The sequence below is a fragment of the Arachis ipaensis genome, chromosome B5 (genome assembly GCF_059453495.1).
Source record: "Arachis ipaensis isolate K30076 ecotype BB chromosome B5, ASM5945349v1, whole genome shotgun sequence".
NCBI lineage: Eukaryota > Viridiplantae > Streptophyta > Magnoliopsida > Fabales > Fabaceae > Arachis > Arachis ipaensis.
In genome coordinates, this window is record NC_142440.1 from 145,148,635 (window position 1) to 145,171,778 (window position 23,144).

General features: G+C 34.4%; 1 protein-coding gene and 1 pseudogene across 1 annotated transcript; one reads left to right on the top strand and one right to left on the bottom strand.

Moving 5' to 3' along the window:
- Positions 1–7,071: 7,071 nt before the first annotated feature.
- Positions 7,072–13,051, top strand: LOC148566096 (uncharacterized; annotated as a pseudogene).
- A 142-nt stretch (positions 13,052–13,193) lies between these two features.
- Positions 13,194–15,139, bottom strand: LOC148566097 (uncharacterized). Its single transcript, XM_088487375.1, has 4 exons — positions 14,757–15,139; positions 14,397–14,674; positions 14,159–14,318; positions 13,194–13,272 (listed from the first exon to the last, which is right to left on the bottom strand). Exons 1-4 carry the CDS (start codon positions 15,137–15,139, stop codon positions 13,194–13,196), a joined length of 900 nt encoding a protein of 299 aa, XP_088343501.1.
- Positions 15,140–23,144: the final 8,005 nt, after the last annotated feature.

Sequence of the window (23,144 nt, forward strand, 5' to 3'; positions counted from 1 at the left end):
TTATTATTATTATGATTGTTAGCTATTATAGAATACTGTATAATATTTATTATTATTTTCTAATAATAAATAATAAATAAATATTTATTAATTTTAATAATTTATTATTATTTTTTAAGATAATAATAGTAATAATATTGTTTAGTTACCGTTTTTATTATTATTATTATTATTATTATTATTATTATTATTATTATTATTATTATTATTATTATTATTATTATGATTGTTCGCTATTATAGAATACTGTATAATATTTATTATTTTTTTTAAGATAATAATAGTAATAATATTGTTTAGAGTTTAATAATTATCATTTTTCTTTTTGCAGGCTAACAGGAATTTGTTGCCCAGAAAACTCGATCCGCTAGATACCTTTAACGAGGTAGCTGCAGCGACACTGGCATTGACTGGGTTTCAACACGTTTCGCGTGTAGGCAAAATGAGAGGTCATTCTGCACTACTGAGTGCCTTGGTGGAACGCTGGAGGTCGAAGACTCACACATTTCATCTTCCGGTCAGTGAAGTGACGGTGACGCTGGAAAATGTGAGCTATATTCTTGGTCTCCCGATTAATGGAGAGGCCGTTACGGGTAGATCAGACAGCAGTCACCAATTTTGGTGTGAACTGCATTGCGTATTTTGGTCGAGAGTCCGGTCCGCAAGATCACGTGTTGGGGAATGTTAATCTTACATGGGTCCGGCAGTGCAGAGATACTGAGCCGTGTGACACTCAAGAGTCTGTTGAGCAGTAAGTCCGGGCACACATTTTCTACGTGCTCGGTTCAGTTGTTTTTTCGGATAAGTCGACGACTTCATTGAACTCGAAATTTCTACCGCTACTTCAGGATTTCCATCGGATTTCAGCATACAGTTGCGGGGCAGCCAGTCTGGCACACCTATACAGATCGTTGTGTCGTGCATCATAATAGAACTGTAAAGAGATGAATGGCCCACTGATACTGCTTTTTGTTTGGGCGTGGGAGCGTATGCCGCTTCTGGCACCTATACCCCGCGATCAGCTCGGCGATGTTGGTATTCCACTTGCGTGACGGTATTGTTTTTATTATTATTATTATTATTATTATTATTATTATTATTATTATTATTATTATTATTATTATTATTATTATTATTATTATTATTATTATTATTATTATTAATAATTTGTTATTCTTATTGTTATTATTATCCTGTTTTTGTTTAGGTGGAGTCATTGGCACCGACATACAAGATATATACGGAGGCCTACTGTGCATTTTAGGCAAGGACTCGATGACATGGGAGTTGACGATGTAAGTTGTAACCATCAATGTCCAATGTTTTTATTCAAAAGAATAATTTTTCTAATCAGCCTCTTGGTAACTAATGTGCAGTTTATATGGCGGCCGTATATGGGAGTGGGGGTTCCCAATGACCTCACTGCCCAGTTGGTTATGTGCTCCACCCAATCGCCGCTATTGTCATTCGAGTGCATAGAATGGTACCCAACAGACCGGGTTAGACGACAGTTTGGGATGCAACAACTTCCACCAGGCCCGGCATTCGACCTTGGTCGTGATCATTGCAAGCGGTTGACAAGAGCACAGAACCATGAATGGAGAGAGATTTACAGTCAATGGGTTCACAGGTGGAGATCTGACCACTATAACACATTGCACTTAAGCGAGGAGATTATTGACTTTCATCCTCTCCCAGTGTACTACGAGTGGTACATATAGTAGTATGGGATTCACCTACGACTGTCAAATAGAGTTGCAGGTGAACATATTAGCGCCAATGAACCACAGCAGCAACAGGAAGAACCAGCTGGACCTCAGCAACAAGTCTTGCCTCATGAGCACCACTATCAGGTATTATTATTATTATTATTATTATTAATTTTTACCGTTTTAAATTATAATTAATTATTATTGTTTAGATTTGTCTATTATCATTAATTACTATTAATTGTAATTAATTGTTAACTAGGTTCTGGTATATGAGCACCACTATCAGGTCCCGGCATATGAGCACCAGTATCAGATACCAGCATATGCCCAGCAGTTTCAGTATCCGGCATATGCCCAGCAGCTTTAGGATCCGGCCTACGGCCAATAGCAACAGCAGTGGCCGGCATATGAGCAACAGGCACCATATATACCAGAACCACAACCACATCAGGACCCTGAGCCCTACATACCACAGCTGATAATTCCAGCCGAGGGTCACTTTAATCCGTTGGGTGGATCTGACACCATCAGCTTCTCTCAGGTCTTGAGAGATACAGATTATCTATTTCCGACGCCACCACAGGAAGGGCCTACTCCATCTCAGCAGTCTGGAGGTTGTCGCGCCATAGCAGGTCATGCTAGTGACTTCGACTTTGATCAATCGACGGGTCATGTAGATTCGTTCGGTCCTTCCGCACCATCGCGTACCCAGTTGTTTGATTTGAATGAGTACCCGCAGTAGAAAGAGGGAGATTTGGGACATGACTTGCAGCACTGGTATGATCTTGGTGGAGCGAGTGGTCCGGGGATGAGTGGTTCCGGTTTGTATGACACTGGTGGTGCCAGCATGACAGATTTCGGTGGTCCTAACGTTGGCAGTGGTCTGGATGCCGGTGTGTCTCAGGGTCATCCGTATAACTTACGGACACAGACTGCGCCTCCAGACAAATACACCCCATCCTTGTATTCGAAGAAGGCGCCGAGGAAGTAGTCTGTTGCAATTGATCTTATATTCAGTGTTGTATTCAGAGTGTATTCAGTGTTGTATCTTATATTTAGATTATTTTGTTTAGTATTCTTATCATTATATATTTAGCTTTGTTCTCGTATAACTCTGTTTGAGACGATCATATTGCACTTTTGTAACGAAATATTTATTTGTTAAAAACTTTATTTATTATAAATTGTTAACTAGGTTAACAAACATGACGAGATTACATAAAGAGTTACATATAATTGTGAAGTAAGATACCAAGGTTACATTGAAAAAGTTAACCACTAATGACCTCCAGCGGTGCTTGGACCTGCATGCTGAGGACATCGACTGCGGCTATGTCCCTCGCGTCCACATACAGTACACCGGCGAGGACCACGCATATCCCGCGAATCCATCTCATTCAAGTAGCGGGTTGACTTCGGTCTTTCTTTTGTTGCGCGCCTCAATGTCCAGTTGGCGATCACCTTCGCTCTTTCATATCTATCCCACGTAGATGGGTCACCCATCAGAATAAACTTGCCTCTGTACACCTTGCAAATATCAGACATCTTGTACACGTCGTGCACATATACTTGCCAATCAAGACGCTGGTTAGCGCAACATGCAAGAACGTGGCGACATGGGAGTCGCTCGACCTGGAAATGGCCACAGTCGCAGTGCCGTTGCGCAAGGTTAACAGTGTAAACGGAACCATCTTGCATTTTGTGAACCTCAAACATCTCATTCCGCCTGTCAAACCAGTTGACCACAATATTTTCTGCACGTCGAAAGCTTTCTTCAACTCTCTTCGTTGCAAATTCTAAATACGTGAATCCGTTGCAGACACGCTCATGAGCCTCGGCGCTCTTCCGAGTAAACAATTCATTCAACTGATAGAAAGTAGACCTAACAATGGCAGCCACAACAAGGTTGCATCACGTGTACCCTTCACACTACAAGAAAAAGCGTGTTTTTCGACGCCAAAAATCGACGGCTATTTCTGCCGTCGATAATTTTCGACGGCCTGCTGTCGATATTACTAAAAAAATAATTAAAAATAAAAATATTAAAATTGACAGTCTGGTCGTCGATATTTTTATAATGCATTAATTTATTTCCTTATTATTGTCATATTATAGGCGAACCAGAAGTCGAAAATAAAATCGACGAATATGGCGTCGATTTTATTATTTTAAATATCAACAATTTTGTCGTCGATAAATTTGAACGGTCTAGATTACTTTCTAAAATAGAATGAACGGTCTAAATTTAATCTATATAATAGACGCTATATGTGTTATTTTTTTTATATTAAAATCGACGAATATGGCGTCTATTTTATTATTTAAAATATCGACACCTTTGCCGTCGATAAATTTGAACGGTCTTGATTGCTTTCTAAAATGGAATGGACGATATAAATTTAATCTATAAAATAGACGCTATATGTGTTGTTTTTTTTAAATTAAAATCGACAAATATGCCGTCGATTTTTATCATTAAAAAAACATGTTCTCGCGTGAGCTCCCGTTTCCAAAGTTCAGAAACGCAAACTTCCCCAAATTCAAGCTAGGTATTCTTCAAGCTAGGTATTCTTCAAGCTAGGTATCCTTTGGTTGACTTCGCTTCCTTTTCACCACCGCCTCCGTCCGACACCACCACCGGCGACCACCATCACCTACCCTCTCTCTCTTCCTTTTTCTCTTTCTTCCCCATTTCTCCATTTCTTCGTTCCTGCGTGCGACACCCCTGTTCGTGGAGTCACCTCTGTCCGCGTCTTCAAGAACCGACAAGCAACCACCAGCGGCGGCGACCTTCTGTGCCACCGCGACATCACCACCACCCCACCGCCTCTCCTTTCTTCTTCCTCCTTTCATCAATGCAGGTTCCCTTCCCCTGTTCCCTGTCTTTCTTTTCTTTATTTTTATTGTTTTTTAATTCTATTTTTAGAAATTTTGGTTAGGCTTAGGTTTGTTAACACTTGTGTTTCTGGACTGAAATTGTTGTTGGTTGTATCTTTCTAAAATTACTAGGTTGAATGCTGCTTAGATTGGACTGAAATTTACTCTTTTGAACTCTGCACACCACATGTTCGGAGAAATGCCTGAATAGAATTTTTTATTTAATTTCTATGTCTGATCAGCATAGGCTTTACATTATGGAACACTTAGCTTAATTAAAGTAAATGTAATATTGCTGGTGACTTATGTAAGCTAAAGTTTCTTTTGAAAGTTTTCAACACTTTGATAAGTAAGCGTGGATAACTTATTAGGACATATACCAAACAAACAAAGGCGAGTGACCTAAAAATTTAATTTATGTGAACTTTTTTCTAACAAATGATTGGTATAATGTATGCACAATTAACTTGTATTGTGCCTTGGTATTCTGTTGTATTTGTATTGTGTCTTGGTCCTTTTGGGGTTATAGTGACTAAAATCTTTTTTTTTCTGACAACTAATTTGTATGTCTTTAGGTGTGTATTTTGTTGGAACAAAACAAATAAATAAAAGATAGAAAGTAAAATCCGATCCATGAAAAAAAATATCATTCAATAAACCTAGAAAGTATATATTTCATCGTTTAAAAGTATTGATAAGAACTAAAAAGGTTATCGGTTTAACAACATGGAACAGTTTATTTTCTCTTTGTAGCTTAAACATGTAATGAGTTGATGAGATAATTTCATTATGATTTTAGAATTTGTATATGTGAACATTTATTCTGTTTCTTCTTTGTATATTTATTATCTATTTGATCTTAAGAAAATTGAGGTCATTGAGTTTGAAAGATTTGTTCGATTATTGAGTATAACTTTTTCAAATATACTCATGAAAAATAATCAAATGTAAGATACAACTCCTAAGACATTATTATTTGCACTACTTTTATAAGAATGATTAGTTGTATAAATTTTTATTTTTACGTTGATATTTATTTTATTTTTTTAAAGAAAAATCAAGATGTTTCTTCAATATGTGAAGAGAGTTTATATTAATAGTATTTTAAATTTTAAATTTTTTAGTTATAATAATTGAAAAAGCTTTCGAATCTTCTAGTTATACTTATGTGATTTCTGATTCTCTCTTTTAAATACAAAAAACAAAAGTTTTTGCATATATCTTCTAGTCTATTTTAAATTTTAAATTTTTTAGTTATACTTATGTGATTTCTGATTCTCTCTTTTCTTTTTTTCTAAACAAAAATAGTATTCATATTGTTATAATAATAAAAATAAATATTTCAGTGTATACCCATTGCTATTGCCATTGCCATATTTTAAAAAAAAGTAGTACTTGTCTTAGTCTCAGGCCTTCTTTTTTGGTTTTGCTTCTATTCTTTGCACTTCATTTGCTTTACCCTTCCTTTTTTTTCCAATTGCTTCCCCTTTATTTTATTTCTGACATGCTTTCTATCGTGTGCCCATATAGGCCAACACCATGCATTCACAAGGTAAGAGAGATTATTTGACAGGGGACCTTGACACAATTTCACTTATATTACCTCTTCCCACATTAAATTCACCCTATCCACCTCTTCATATCCATCTCTAGATTTAATTTTATTTGAATCAAGATAACATACTTTAAGACACATTAAAATGGCAATACCTTATATATTTTTCATGGTATTATTGAAACTAACTATGCCCTATTTCAAATGGCAATACCTTATAGTTTATATAGTATTTAAGACACATTAAAATTAAAATGAGCTATTGTACCTTATCAGATTTTGGAATTAGTTTTCTTAGACTTGTAAGCTGTGCATTGATCCGGTCATTGCGCCGCTTCTCGGCCTGGCTATGGCTCTTGGAAGCACTAGCAGCTCTGTCTCCGGCCACCATTTCGACCGGTGCCGGCCATGAATGAAAACTATTATTGTTATCATTATGATCATGACATTGTGGTTAGAATTGTGATGATGAACCATTTTGCAGCTTCAAGTTCATACCATTTTAGAAGACTATTATGTATTGTTTTTAGTGTTGATGTGCCTGTATATATTTTTTTTTGGCAGAGTTGACATAGTCACAAATATTATCAAAGTTCCAGTGGCATCCATTTACACTATCACAAGTATTGGTAGAGTTTAAGACTCCCAGAAAAGCTATTCAAGGTTTAACCTTCTACTTTTTTGTTTATTTATTATCTCTGTTAAACTATTGAGTTTTATTTTATCTTTATCTTTATTATCTCTATTAAATTATTATGCATGCTTATCTATACTTACTTATGTATGCTTGTTTGTGTAAAGCATTCATGGTGAAAGTATAAATTATATTGATGATAAGATTTTTATTTGTTGTGGTTTCTCGTTGAATAAAAAAATTAAAAAGTGAATATTATCCCTTTGATATGTAGGAAATTAAATTCATTAATAATGGAAAACCAGAACCGAAGTTGGATGTACGATAGAACGTATGATCATAGGCAGGGTCTTAAACCCAGTTTTATTAAAGGGGTAAATGAATTTGTGGATGTGTGTACTAGAACTCATGAATTTCTCAGAGGAGGTTTAGTTAGGTGTCCATGTGCCAGATGTCAATGTGGGACGTTTAAACAGTTGATCGACATTAAGATTGATCTATATACTCATGGGTTTAAACCTAATTATTGGGTTTGGACAGAGCATGGAGAAGAGATACCCACAGAGAATCATATTAGGATAGAAGAAGATATTGAAAGTAGCTCTGAATTAGGTGGTGTTACATGGGAATAAAATTTTGATCGTTATCATCAGATGGTTGTTGATGCTTTGCAACCTGAGTTTCACATGTACATGCAACCAACAGTGGAGGAACCAAATCGAGATGCTAAGAGATTTTATAACCTCTTAGATTCAGTTAGTAAATCCTTGTGGGAAAATTGTATTCATTCACGATTGTCACTTGCTAGTAGGATGCTGAGTATAAAATCAGAGGGAAACCAATCCCAGGGATCTTTTGACCAGTGGGAAACTTTGTTTAGAGAAATGCAAACAACTCCAAATGAAATTCCTGCTAATTACTATGAAGCTAAGAAAATTGTTTCCCAACTTGGGTTTAAGGAGGTTAAGATAGATTGTTGTGTCAATGGTTGTATGATATATTACAAAGAAGACAAAAATCTTAGACAATGTAAATTATGTGGGGAGCAGCGATTTAAGCCTAGGAAGGAAAAAAATAAAGAGGTGCCATATAAAAGAATGCATTATTTGCCATTGATTCCAATAATACAAAGGTTGTATGCATCAATTAGTACTGCCCCTCATATGTTGTGGCATCACCAAAATCGCAGAAATGACGACGTGATGACACATCCTTCCCATGGTGAAGCATGGAAATATTTTGATACCAAGCATCCTCATTTTGCAAGTGAACCACGTAATGTTAGACTTGGACTTTGTTCTTATGGATTTTCTCCTAATGTTCATTTTAGCACACCGTACTCTTGTTGGCCTGTTATAGTTACCCCTTATAACCTTCCACCTCATATGTGTATGAAAGACCCTTTTTTGTTCCTAACGTGCATCATACCCGGAAAAGAAAATCCCAAAGCAAAAATTGATGTTTATCTTCAACCATTGATAGATGAACTTAAAGAGTTATGGGATGAAGGCATCCTAACATACGACATTCATAGCAAGAGGAATTTTCAGTTAAAGGCTGCATTAATGTGGACAATTAACGATTTTTCTGCTTATGGAATGTTGTTTGGTTGGAGTACGGGGGGAAGATTAGCGTGTCCAGTATGCATGGAGGATACCAAGGCCTTTTGGTTAGATTATGGCGGAAAGAATTCGTGGTTTGACTATCACAGGAGATATTTACCTGAAGGTCATCCTTATAGGCGTAATAAAGTTGGTGTTAAGAAGAATGTTGAGGAGGATGAAGAACCTCCTATTAGGCTTAGTGGCGAACAGGTCTGGGAAAGAGTTAGACACTATCCTAAAATAGTTGACACAGTAGGACAAGTGAGATTGAGCGGATATGGGGTGGAACACAATTGGACCAAAAGGAGTATATTTTGGGATCTCCCATATTGGAAAGATCATTTGGTTCGTCATTGTTTGGATCTAATGCATATTGAGAAGAATATTTTTTATAACATAATGAATACCGTTATGGATACTGAAAGAATAAAAGACAATGAAAAGGCAAGGTTAGACATGGCTGTACTTTGTAAGCGACCAGATTTGAATTTGGTGCAGGTACGCGAAGGTCATTGGGCAAAGCCTAAGAGCAACTATGTCTTGACACTCCAACAATAAAAAAATATTTGTAAATGGGTACAAGAGTTGAAAATGCCAGATGGATATGCTTCAAATTTACAAAGGTGTGTCGATGTCAAGGGAGGAAAATTGTTTGGGATGAAAACTCATGATTGTCATGTATTTATGGAGTGTTTGCTTCCATTAGCCTTCAAAGAGTTTCCAGACCACGTGTGGAAACCGTTGGCCGAAATAAGTCAATATTTTAGGGACCTTTGTTCATCTACTCTTCGGGTTAGCGATCTTGTACAAATGGAAGCTAATATTCTTGTATTTTGTGCAAGTTAGAAAGAATTTTTCCACCTGCCTTTTTCGACGTAATGGAGCATCTACCAGTTCACTTGGCATATGAGGCACGTGTTTGTGGACCAACTCAGTATAGGTGGATGTATCCATTTGAACGTGAAATAGGCACGTATAAGAGATCAATGAAGAATCGGGCTAGAGTAAAGGGTTCAATTTGTCAAGCATACCTAGCTAGAGAGACATCAAGTTATTGTTCTTATTACTTTGAGAACAGGAGCCTCAGATACATATGATGCCTACTCCGGTGTGCCAGGATCATGCACTCAACAAGCCAATGAACCTTCCAACACTGCCTCACATGGTGTGCAGAGTGATACAGCTATTGTAGCTCCCAGTCGAGCAGGATCTTGTGAAGAAAGACAAACCACATCTAATAGTACCCAAGATGCTCAGGGTCAAGGAACATCCACTGCCACTGGTCACTCCAGCACAAGTGCTCCGAAGCTCAGATATGATGGTGCCAAATGGTTTGTTATTTTCTTTAAATTTTATGAACTAAGCATGCACTTTAAATGGTGTGCTTTTATTTGTTTAGTTGGATATTTGTTAATGAAAATATTTGCTTAACTATTTGCTTTGATTCGATATGCTATCTTCTTAGTTCCTTTAGTTGTTATCAAAGCTAGCTTAACTATTTGCTTCCTGTGTCCAAGATCCATATATTTAAATGGTGTGCTTTTATTTGTTTCTTTGAATCGTCATTCCTGCACATTCACCTTTTCTGTTTGCTTCTCTATTTGTACTGTTTGAGGTAACTGGTAGCAGTGCGTGCAGTATTATTTTGACTTGTTAGTATCTGATGTAGTTTTGCCGTGCATGATTAGGCTGATGTTATTTTGTTTTTTCGTGGTTTGTAATAAAAATCTCATGCTTTAGTTCTTTGAGATTTTAGCTACACTTTTTCTTTTGGTAGTTTGGACATAGATTTCATATATTAAGATATTTTGAGCCCACAAAATAGAGCATGTTTGCTTCTTTCATGTCAGTTTTAAATTTTATAAATGGTGTCATTTGGTTTTTGATGTAGTTAGCACCCACCTAAGCCTGGATTGAAGCGTATTTCTCAGGTTTTTAGGAAAAACTACAACAAGCCTTGGCTGAGTTTTGATGAGGCAGATGATGATACTCGAAAAATATGGTGGACTAAGTGGAGGGTAAATTCTATCTCCTTATGCTCCTTATGAATAGCATTCATTGCTCATTATGTTCTATATATTCTGCCTTCTTGTTATTCTCTTTTTCTTTTTTAATCAAATAAAGTGTTGTTATTCCCAATGAAAAATTGTTACGAGCTTGACTCTACAGGATTCTCATTTTGTTTAATTACTATAGCTGTTTAAGTAAACAGAAATTAATAATTAAAAACTACCCTACATAACTAGTTAACGTTTTCTTTATTAGAAAGAAAGAGAGGAAAACATTATCATTGTGCATAATATTCTTTATGATATCTACCAAAAAAATCTCTATAAAAACTGTAGTCAGTAAGAAGCTTCCAATTGGCAAATATTTTAGTAGATTTTGGTGATTTAAAAAACTGTTTAATTATACTGCATATTCTGCACTCCTTGAGCTAGTCTTTCTTGACATTTTGGGACCCTCTAGATCAGGATTTAAATATTATCTTAGTATAGTTGATGCTGACACAATGTATACTTGTCTATATTTACTTTACTCTAAATCTCAGTTCTTGCAAATCTTAATGCAATATAAGAATCTCATGGAAACTGAAACTAGTTGTAAACTCAAGCGTATACAAATAGATAAATGCTAAAGAATTTACTTCTACTGCTATTAAAGAATTTTTGCATCTCCATAGCATTAGTCACAGGCTTTCATGCCCTTATACACACCAACAGCAGGGTGTAGTTTAAAGAAAACATCGCCATATAACTAAAACTGGCCTTGCTTTACTTGCAACTGCTGATTTACCTAAACAATTTTGGGAAGATACCTTCCTCACTGCCACATTTTTAATTAATAGATTACCAACTCCTACATTGAACATGAAGTCACCTTTTGAAATGCTAAACAATGTTAAACCTAATTATACTATTCATAAGGTTTAATTCATACTCTACAATCTATATCTTAGCATATGTCGATGATATTCTCATTACATGTGATAATGATTCTACAATCTACACTCTCATTGCTGATATAAAGTCTTTTTTTTTTTGCATTAAAAGATCTAGGCAGTGTTAATTTCTTCTTAGGCTTAGAATTTAATATCTTATCTGATCATGATATTCACATCACTCAATCTAAGTATGTTAGGGACTTACTTGAGAGAGCAGGACAATTATGGTATGTGATATACTACTAGTAGTATACTTACTAGTTAGTTTAGCAGTGTTTTTGTCTCAACAATTTTAACATTTATTTTAAGTGATATTGTAAAATATGATTTTTTTAAAAATAGAAATGCTTTGACATTATTGATACGGAGGAGGATGATATGTATCAAGCTTGGAGGTTTAGGGCTGCCAAGCACTTGCGAGGTATGCTCCATGCCATTCGCAAAAAAGGTGCCCGTCCATCTTGGATCCCACCAGAAGTTCTTGGTGAATTGATGAGACGTTGGAACACTGATGCCAATAGACAATTACAGGCGAGAAATACAGCTGCCAGAAAATCGACTCGAGGTACTTCCCTTCACACTGCAGGAGGCACCACCTTTCCAGAAGCGAGATTACGCTTGGTAAGTTGCTTATAGAACCCTCTTTTTTACTTAAAGACAATCTTTACTATGATATTTGCTGTTCTAAAAATTTCTTAAGGCCAAACAAGTAAGAAAAAACTCACAACAATTCTAATATGTTTGTTTACCTTATTTATTTCATTTATAATTTTTCTTATTGGAATATCTGAGTTTTGAAGGTCATGGTTCATCAATTATAATCCCTTGTCCATACCCTGCATGTTGTTATTTGTGCTTGTGTTATGATTTATTGAAACAAAATGAGCTTGATGGATTATTAAGTTGCAACTAAATGTGAGTTTTGACCACTGATTGTGACCTTGAAGTCCATTAAACCATGTCTAGCTTCTTATTGTCACGTCTCCCATTGAGGTTCTAAATAAAATGAGCTTGTTCTATTCTGCTTTTGCTTTTATTTTGCTTTTTAATTATTTTTAATAATTTTTTAATTACTAAAATCTTATTACTAAAATATAGACACAACAAAACTAATCATATCTCAACAGTACTATATGCAATTTTTTTCCTTAATCAGTGACAATGTGTCATATTGTTTCTCTCATTATGTAGAATCATTCGCTTGGAAGACCATCATGTATGGATGAGTTTTTTTAGTATACTCATACTCGCAAAGAGGATAGGACTCAATGGGTTGATGAACACTCCCGAAAGACAAAGGTAACTTACCTTTATTAATTGTAACTATTTTGTTATCTAATTGTTATGCCTTATTAATACTTATAGTAGTTTATCAATCATTTCTCCTCATTGTAGGATATATTTCAAGAGCGTATGCTTCAGGCTGAGCAAGAACGGAAGGCTACTATAGAGGCTGGTGTAACGGATCCACCGCCTGTCTCTGAGGAAAGCATATGGATTGAGACAGTGGGTGGAAAACAAAGAGGTAGGGTATATGGTATGGGTGAGGTAAGGGACTCTTCCATGGTGCGGCCTCGAGTTGATGGGCCAACCACGACCACCAGCGCTGATGTTTTGGATCTTAGAGAACGAATCATAATACTCAATAGGAAAGTTAAACAACATGCCGCTAAATATAGAGAGCTTGAAGACCGCTACCAAAGGGAGAAAAGAGAGTGGCAATAGACAGTTGAATCCTTGCGTGAGGATCTCAACACCAGTAACTCACAGATGGATCAGTTTAGTCATCAATTGAGCAGCTTGACTGAGTATGTGAGAGCCATGGGTCTTAGTAATTTTGGATCACGTGTTCCCCCACCTCCTCCTTTTACTTTTCCAAGTTCTCAGAAAAGCACAGCTCCAGCCCAGTCCCAACCCCAACTTCAGGTAGAAAACTTCCATCTATTCTGCAGCGACCAGGAAAACCACAGAGTTCTCAAAGGGAGGATGATTCTGATGATTTTGATGACTCGGATAATTATTTAGACGAGTATGAGTAGGTTATTTAATTACTTTACTTGGAATATTTTGTATTATTAGTAGATTGCAATTTAAACGAATATAAGTCTAAGTTTAGTTATTTATCTTGTCTAGAGTCTTTATGTTAGAGGATTATTTATTATTTTGATAAGTTTGTAAACTTATTATCTAATATTTAGTATAAATTTTATTTTTATATTTAAAAGTTTATTTGTCTTGTTATCTATATTCTGTATAAATTTTATTTTTATATTTATTTGCATTAATTGTTTATTATTTTTCAAATAAAAAAATAATTAAAACATATCTATTAAAATTGACGGAATAGTTGTCGCTTTTTAAGTTTAAAATAGACAAGCAAACCCAAATACAGACATAGAATTGTCGGTATATGAATAATAAAATCGACGGCAACCGCGTCGATTTTATTGGATCCAATATCGACAGCAAAGTTGTCGATTTTAGTAAACATATTATAGACAAAGGTATCGTCGATTTTATTTGTATCAAATATCGACAGTAGAGGCGTCAATTTTATATAATAATATCGACGCCCTTGTTGTAAAATTTTAGTAAGAATATAAAATTATCAAACTCATAATATCGCGGTCTTGCTGTCGATTTTTTTAAATTATTATCGACGGCTAGGCTAGCAGTCGATTTTATTAGCATTTTGAAAAATCGACAAGCTTTATAGCGACCAACTCCGCCGTCTATTTTGCCGTCAAATTTCAATATTATAGACGGCTTAGCCGTCGATTAGCCGTCGATTTTAACAACGTTTCTTGTAGTGTCGGGACAGAATTTATATACTCTACCAAGTTTGTCATCATATGTCCCCAACGATGACCCCCATCAAATGCCAACACCCATCTCTCAACACCGATGTCATCACACCATTGATTATATGCCTCACCCCACTCTTTAAGCCTCTGGTAGTTTTTGTTGTACTCTTGTTCCGTCCTAGAATAGCCTGCTCAACAATTCATTTAATCGTAAGCAGATGTCACAAAATTACTATGAATAGAACCATAACAGTGAAATGAAATACCTGTCTTCACCATGAGTTTATGCAAATACGAAGCCTTGAACCTCCTTAAGAAGTTGAACCCAATGTGCCTAATGCAGTACATGTGCCACGCTCTTGGTGGTGACCATGCACCGTTACTGCGAGCTATTGCAGCGTCGATGGAGGTATGGTGGTCAGAAATAATACCCACACCATCCATGGTAACAACATATCTCCGCAAATTGGTTAGGAAAAACTCCCATGCGTCTGCCGTCTCGCCCTCGACTATCGCAAATGCAATTGGTACAATATTTTGGTTCCTATCTTATGCAACCGCAACCAGAATTGCACTTTTATATTTTCCGTACAGGTGCGTGCCATCAACCTGCATTAGTGGCTTACAGTGTCTGAATGCTACAATACACGGATAGAACGAAACTCCAAAAAATGCGGTGCAGAACTCTTACAACTTGAACCTCCTCACTCTCACGATAAACGGAGAGCGTTTTTATTTTAACACGAGACCTCGGCATTTTTACAGTCATTGCTTTCAACCATACTGGCAGAGTTTGGTAAGAAACTTTCCAATCATAGAAAACCTTTGCGACAGCTTTCTGCTTTGCCAACCAAGCCTTGCGGTAACTCACAGTGTAGTTGAACCTGGATTGAACTTCTGTAATAATAGATTTCACCTTTATCGAGGGGCCTGCTTCGACCAACGGCCTAATGGTATCTGCAACTGTGTCTAAGTCCAACTTCGAATGGTCTTGTGAAATCGTGCCCATGGTGCACGTGTGCTTGCCATTGTATCTCTTGATCTCCCAACATACTTTCTTTCTAATCAAGCTAGCTCGGATAAGCCAATTGCACCTGCACCATACCCTTTGCATTTCGCATAGAATGTCTGCGGCTCAGACTCATAAACAATGTAATCAACTCGTCTAGAGATAGTGTAGCTTTTGATTGTAGATATCACCGACTCTCTCGAACCAAATTCCATTCCGACACTAAACTCGACATCCTCCGCCGCAGCGTTGCCTTCACCTACGACATGCGCACCACCATAAGTCAGACAAGGCAAATAAAATAAACACTATAGGAAACTTGAGTTAATAATCATAACATACCCGTATTCGCATACTCAGAAAATTCCGGGGCATGCATGACTTCGAGATCTAGAGTCCGCATAAAAGACGGAACACCAAACGGGTGCTGGCTTACAATCGCATCCGCTTCATTTTGCACCGCCGGATTGCCTGCCAAATCTCCGTCATCATTTTCGTCATCGACTTTATAGTTGGCTTCAAACTTCTCTTTACTGTCATTATTATCTTCTTCCCAATCTATATCCCCAAGCTCATCAATATTGACCTTCTCGCCGACCGCGCCCAACCCTAACTGCTATTCAAACTCAACATACAGCTCTATCATCGGCACGTGAAATCGGGTTTGTTGATAAATACACAATGTCTGCTGCATACTCGCATCGTTAGTGATGAGCATTATTTGAAACTGTATCAACCCACCAAATACTTGCACAGGATTTCTGTATAAAAGGTTGCTCACCCTTTTCAAAATGTGGCTTTGAATGTTACTACAAAGCCCATTTTGCAACTCGACAAAACTCATGGTACATGGAATAGCAAATGACAACAGACATTCACAAACAAAAGTCACTCCTTCATGTGTGTTTGGTATAACTTCACCGTTATAATACACTCGCAAATTTGCAGTATTTTCCATAACTTCAACCTCACCTAATCCGACTTTTTGGACACACCTAACTGCCAAACAAAATTTAGAATTATCAGATATGTGCAACAAAGAAGAATAGGAGGAGGTTGAAGTGGAATGAGTCATTTTGAACGAGTGTTGCTTCGTATTTATAGGCAGGCTTCTCAAATAAAATATATTTTTTAAACAAAACGCAACGTGCGTTTTATGTTTTCCAACAAAAATTCTAATATCTTTAAAACGCAACCTGCGTTTTGGGTCTTCCAAAAATAAAACTGGCGCAAAAAGTAAAACGCATCCTGTATTTTGTTATCTCGAAAAAAAAAAATAAAAATGCTCATCACTAAATCTAACCTGCGTTTGGCCTTTAATGAAATAAAAAAATTAAAAAACTTTCAACAATTAAAATGCACCTTGCATTTGTTTCGATATGCTGAAAAAAATAAAAATAAAGAAAAAAGTAAAACACAGGTTATGTTTTGTGCTGACACCATAACAGTAGATATTTTGTCCATTAGTCCATTTCAACGCACTACACCAAAACCTTTCCCATAAAAAAAAATGAGCCACATAAAACGATAAATATTTTATGCATTACATATTTCGATAAATATAATATTTTAATAATTTAAATAAAAATTTTCACTTTGGCCTCTGATAAAAAGTAAAAATGACATCCTAACACTAAAAAGAAATGTCTCAACCTCCTTTAGCAGTGTTAATAAAAAATGAGTTTTAACATATGATTAAAAAAAACTTCTAAGTCTATCAGAATTTATTTTTTTGTTATCACTTTTAATTATTAATTCAATTTATTTAATCTAATAATTTAATAATATATTTTTAGACCATATTTTTAAATATTAATGACTAATTATTAATAAAAAACAATAAATTCTACCATTTTTCAAAATAAAAAAGAAATACTTAATATAAAAAAGAACCGAAAAAAGGAGAATATAAAATATATTAATTGTTGAGAAGTGGAGCAATCATAGATATTTTGCCCCTTGAAGCACCCTCATTCTATCTCTCCAACACTTCTGCATATTGTTTGACATATGGTTTGAAATTGCCATCTATAATTATTGATAATTGTAACTGCAATATTATTGTTACAATTATTAGTATTTTAAACCACATATCACATCATTTGATTTTGCCATAATCTTGTAAAGGTAAAAACAAATTGTATCAGGATCTGAGGATTATCATAGCAGCATGATGACTCCAATTTCAAGTTGCAAATATACAAAAAAGGGAGCTACTCAAATGAAGATGCAAAAAACATCTTTTTATAAAGATGCTTTGTATAAAAGTGTGATTTATTAATTTGGCCACACTTTAAATAAAAACAACACTTTTATAACATATCAAAATCTAACCCTACATTCCATCATCTAAGGGTCAAAAAGAAAAATCATCATATAAAGACAATTATAATATCTTCATGGGAGTACCCACCTACAAAAAATATTAACACTGCAACGATCCCAATACCTAGTTGGATGGCTGTAATACTCGGCAATCACAACACAAACAACAAGAGTCCTGCTAGGGAGTCAATGAAATATTTGTATAATGTGTATAATGAGTTATATGAGTTACAAAATGAACATTATTCATACATAATATCCAGAATAATCATCCGAATACTAGAAAAAATAAACATCTTATATTATAAAACCCCTCATCCCAAAAGTTTAAAATAATTTTGGAATTCACTAAGAATCGAAAATAGTAAATGAAACACAAACTAACAAGAACCACAATTATCAAAAAAATATTTATATATATTGTTTCACACCCTTTAATATAGGTGGAAGCTGATTGATAGCTAAACCATTAAGTAATAATTTAATTAAATCTATCAAATTATTTAACGTTATCAACTATTAACTTTATATAAAATTAACTACATTTAAATTTCACATTCAACATATATTTTGTATTTAAATATTATTTTATACGAGTGTTGATTGAATTTTGGTATAGGTATAACATGATTGATTAATTAACATAATCATATATAAAGATATAATAAATATATTCTTTCTTTATTGTTTTGAATTACAAATCTATATAAATCTCTACCTTTATAGCTTCCTTGCTAGCTGATAGCCTCATACAATTTTTTTCTTACAACATCAACCCCAAAGCCTAAATCATTATTCCTTACAAGGTTGTTTATAAAAAAATTCTACACCTTGGAAAACTAACTCTTATTTGGTCTCTCAGGATTGAAACCGGAGAAAAACTTTGAAAACAATCAATACTCACGAAACTCATTCACCGCTTCCAAAGAATCTAAGGTCCTCATGTTATTGTTATTATTATCATCAGAAAAGAACAAAGAATCTGAATAATTCAGAAATGACTGATGATGATGGAACTTTGCGGTGCTCGGCGCCATCGTGAACATCGGCAAGTTCGCCAGGTAAGGGTTCACCGGCGGCGGAGGCTCCATAATCGGCGGCACAAAGCACGAGTTTACTTGATTATTTTCCCCAATGCTACTACAGCAATTGTTATCCTCTGTGATCACGGAGGATGTCTCGTTGTCCTCGCTTCCGACCACCGTATTTGCCGCCGCAGCCGCCAACTCTTGTTTCGCTTCTTGTTGACACGATGTCACGTTATTATTTTTATTGTTTTCACTGTTTTCTTCTTCTGAACGCGAAAGCCCTGTGAGCTTTTGCACCAATGCCATAAAGTCTTTAGGATGAGTATGGATTATTTTTGGAGAATGTGTGTATATTATCACCGGGTGGCGCTGCGGCGGCGAAGACTTGTTGGATGTGCATGCCATGGCGTGGGAGGAGGAGGACGACGTGGACCACGATGTTGAAGAAGAAGATAACGACGACGGCGGTGACGACGAAGAGGATGATTTTTGAATGAAATGAGATTCCTGGTTGATTTTCAAAGGTGGTGGCAACAATGCATTGTTGATTTCATTCTTTGCATAGAGTTGTGAGGGGCTCATGGCTTTTTCGGTTATGATGAAAACAAAATGGGGAAACAAATTACCGCAATGAAGAGAAACGAAGGAAGATAGGTTAAGGAGTTATATGGGTTTGCTTTAAATGGATAAGAGGCCAAAAAACAGGAATGTAGAAAGGTTGTTATGAAACAAAAAGGGAGGAAATGAATCTTTCAATTTTTTGTAAGTGATTGAAATATGGTGGAAACGAGTTAGATTTTACGATAAATTTAACTAAATCATCGTTTAACCATTTTTAATTATCAATTTTATAAGTCAATTGTATATAAAATTAATTGTAAGTGAGCCTTTATTTAGAAGTATTATATATATTATTTTATATCTATTTTTAATTTTTGTACTAAAAATAATTTAAAAATAAGAAAATAAAAAACTTATCTTCCTATTATCAAAAATATATTAAAAAATATGAAAAAAGACAAATTGATCTTTGATTTTTTTTAGACATTTAAGTTCTTGAAGATTTAAAAATATATTTTAATTTTTGACATCTTCAAAAAATCTGGACACATCGATTTTTGGATTTAATTTCTTCCATTTTAAAAATTTTCTGACATGTGCATCCGTATTAACCAGATCAATACAACGAAAGTCACGTTTGGAAAAGATTTCAAATTCTCGAAGATTTAAATGTCTGCGAATCAAAAAGTCAAAAACCTATTTGTTATTTTCTCAAAAAATATATACGGTAATTAAATGATATAAAATGTTATTTTTTATTATTAAATATGATATTTTACTTTATATTCTTAAACAAGAAAAAAAAATAATATGGTTATGCATGTACCTGTTAAACTAGTGGATATTATATATTTTAACATTATTTTAAAAGAATAATCTATTTTTTATTTTATTAATTAAAAATAATTTAAATACATTATTAATTTATAATAAATATTTTTATGAAAAAAAGTTAAGAATTAACAATTTTAATTTATATTGATCTGTATATTTTTAATTTAATATTCTATTATTATACTTTAATTAATATTTTTAAATATTATTAATTAACTGTTAATTAAAAATAATAAATTATACAGATTTTATAATATTATCTTATTTTTATAAAAAATATTAAGAATATTTAGTATATAAGTATGAGAAAAAATAATAAATTGTACAGATTTTATAGCATTATCTTACAAATAGAGGTGAAGTGTTATATCTGAAGATCTTAACCACTTAATCAGCCGACACTTATGACATACACGAACGCCTAGATACCTGTTTAGACCTAAACAGTTTCATGTTAAAGACATGCGTAATAAACACGTCAACCTCCTTAAAGAATTCAGGTTTTAAACTCCTCTTCTGTCCACCGTTATTCCTATCATACATTCATAGACGATAATTTAAAATCATATTGCAACATACACCTTAAAATTCAACCAATAATACAACTTATTAAAATTTTTAGAAAATTCGACAGAGTGTACCCTATAATTAGAATCTCCTACCAAATATAATTATTATTTTTTAACAAACTAAATATGTTTTAAATAATTTAAACGATAATTCGGCAAAACTTTTCTTTAATTCAGAGATATCTATCAAATAAATATAACACTTTTCACAGAAAAACTAGCTCCAGACAGAAATTATAACATACACGCATTCAATAAAACATCAAATCTTAACCGTTCTAGTGCGCAACCCCTTATAACTCCACAATTTTCTGGCAAAGAAGGGTTTCGAGAAGGCGTCCCTATACGACCTTCTCCCACTTTCATCCTAAAACTCTATCATAGGAAAAGTAAGTCCAACATAAAATTTAAACAATTCATTATATTCAGAGATAGATAACCAATATGAAATATTACTCCACAGACAACAAAATAAGCAAACTCCAACTAATCTCAGAGAAAATAGCACCATCCTAATAAAAAAGACAACTTATTAAATTCACAAGTTGAAATTAATTCAATCAGAATAAGTAAAATTAATTATTTCAATTAATTAAAACCCAATTCTAATTTCACCAAACTTACAACAGACATTACAAAAATAAGAGGTATAAGTTTAATACAATTGAAAAAAAACTCATTTACTAAACTCAACTAAAATATTTCAACAACTCAAGTATTCTTAATCTCAACGTACTTAAACCTACCCTAATATTATTTAATTTTTACTTACATTAAATTAACACAACAACTCCTAATCATCTACTTCATTAAACAAATTTAACCACTGATTTAAAAAATTCTAACAAAATACTAAACTTACAAAATAATCTAAAAAAATACAACAACCATACAACCAATAAATCTGATATTAGTGACTGCAGAGTCTCTTTAACGTGGTAGTGACAGAGGCGGCAGTGATAACGACGTGAACAGCAATCGTAACATTCTTCACGGCGGGGACAGCAGCAACAAAATTGACGACGATGTGCAGAGGCAAAAACAGGTGCTCCAGGCGATGGCGACGACGACGACATGCTCCCGGTAGTTGCGACGATGACAGCTTCGACGACGAGAGAGATAAGATGAAAAGAGAGAAGAGAGACAGTGTTCGCAAAAGTGAGAGAAAAGGGTTTTGTGTTTGAATTTAATTACCGTCAGATTTACTGTGAATTTAACCCCAATTTTATCAAAACGACATGTTTCACTAAATTGTGATACCGGCAAAATATACCGACGAAGAATCCAACAGTAAAATTGGCACGGATGAGTTACGTTTTTGCACCAATAATTATCGATGGATTTAGCGATGAAAAAGCTGTTCTGACGGTAATTTTTTTATGACGACAAATTTCTCCTCATTTTTATCAAAAAATCCGACGCTAAATCTGTCAGTACAAGTCGATAGAGCGCTTGCTTTTTTTAGTGTGACTTTAGAACCGATTAATCTATAACAATATATAATGGCAATACATAGGTTTGGTGTCCAAGATTTCTTTCTAGTATTACCTTTTCTAATTAACTTCTCCACTTAATGTCAGTTATTCATCTCTGAAAAAACTCTCATTACTCCACTTGGCCACTAACTTTCACCTGTTATCTTTCACCTCTTACCCATTTTTTCTCTTCTGATTTCATCTCTTATCTATAACAATATATAATGGCAATACATAAGTTTGGTGTCCAAGATTTCTTTCCAGTATTACCCTTTCTAATTAACTTCTCCACTTAATGTCAGTTATTCATCTCTGAAAAAACTCTCATTACTCCACTTGGCCACTAACTTTCACCTGTTATCTTTCACCTCTTACCCATTCTTTCTCTTCTGATTTCATCTCTTATTAATATTATTGAATACCGTAATAGATTTTAAAAATACATTAATCTCATGCCAATATTAGATTTGCTTTTAAACATTCAGATGCTCATAATAATAATAATAATAATAACATTAGTCTAAATCCAAGTAATAGATAGAACGGTGATTATATTAGTGGTATAAATTATCATTTTTTAAAAGCTTTAATTCATACTTAGTAAACTTTTAATTATTTCTAATATACTATGTTACATATATCTATAATACAGTGTATTATGATTATTATTTATTAATCTTTCACTATTATGATTGTTAATTGTTACACTATTAATTTAATATTTAAATTTTTTTTATTATGGTACTATTTTAATGTACTCTAAATTTTTATTAAAAGAAATATTAATCTTATTTTTTAATTTTTTTTGTCCAGCCAATATTAAATCATTTTTTTGGTGACTGAACATAACACAAAGAAAAAAGACCTAAGAAAAAGAGTAGTACTCCTCTCTAATAATAATGTCTAAATTATTAGGAGGCAGTAACCACTCTAAATACACCTGCTTGTTTAAAACAGCAGTCTTAGCCATTAAATCAGCCGCTCTGTTTGCTGTTCGCTGGATGAGCACTAAAGTAGCTGTCCAATTGCGCTGGAGCATCTCTTTGATTTTGTCAAGCAGATCAGAGTCATTCCTAATCATGCTGGTTGTGCCTCGCGAAACAAGAAGAAACGCATCAAGATTATCAGTTTCACATATGACCTCTTTGCACTCGCAATCCCAAGCCATAACAAGCCCTCTCCAAATAGCATGAAGCTCACAACAGAGAACACT

Coding starts and splice junctions, on each gene's coding strand:
- LOC148566097 (XM_088487375.1), bottom strand. CDS start 15,139: ATGGGCACGATTTCACAAGACCATTCGAAGTTGGACTTAGACACAGTT. Junction 14,675..14,756: donor TATTGTAGCATTCAGACACT/GTAAGCCACTAA, acceptor TGCATAAGATAG/GAACCAAAATATTGTACCAA. Junction 13,273..14,158: donor ATGATGACAAACTTGGTAGA/GTATATAAATTC, acceptor TGGTCGCTGCAG/AATAGATGGAAGTTTTCTAC.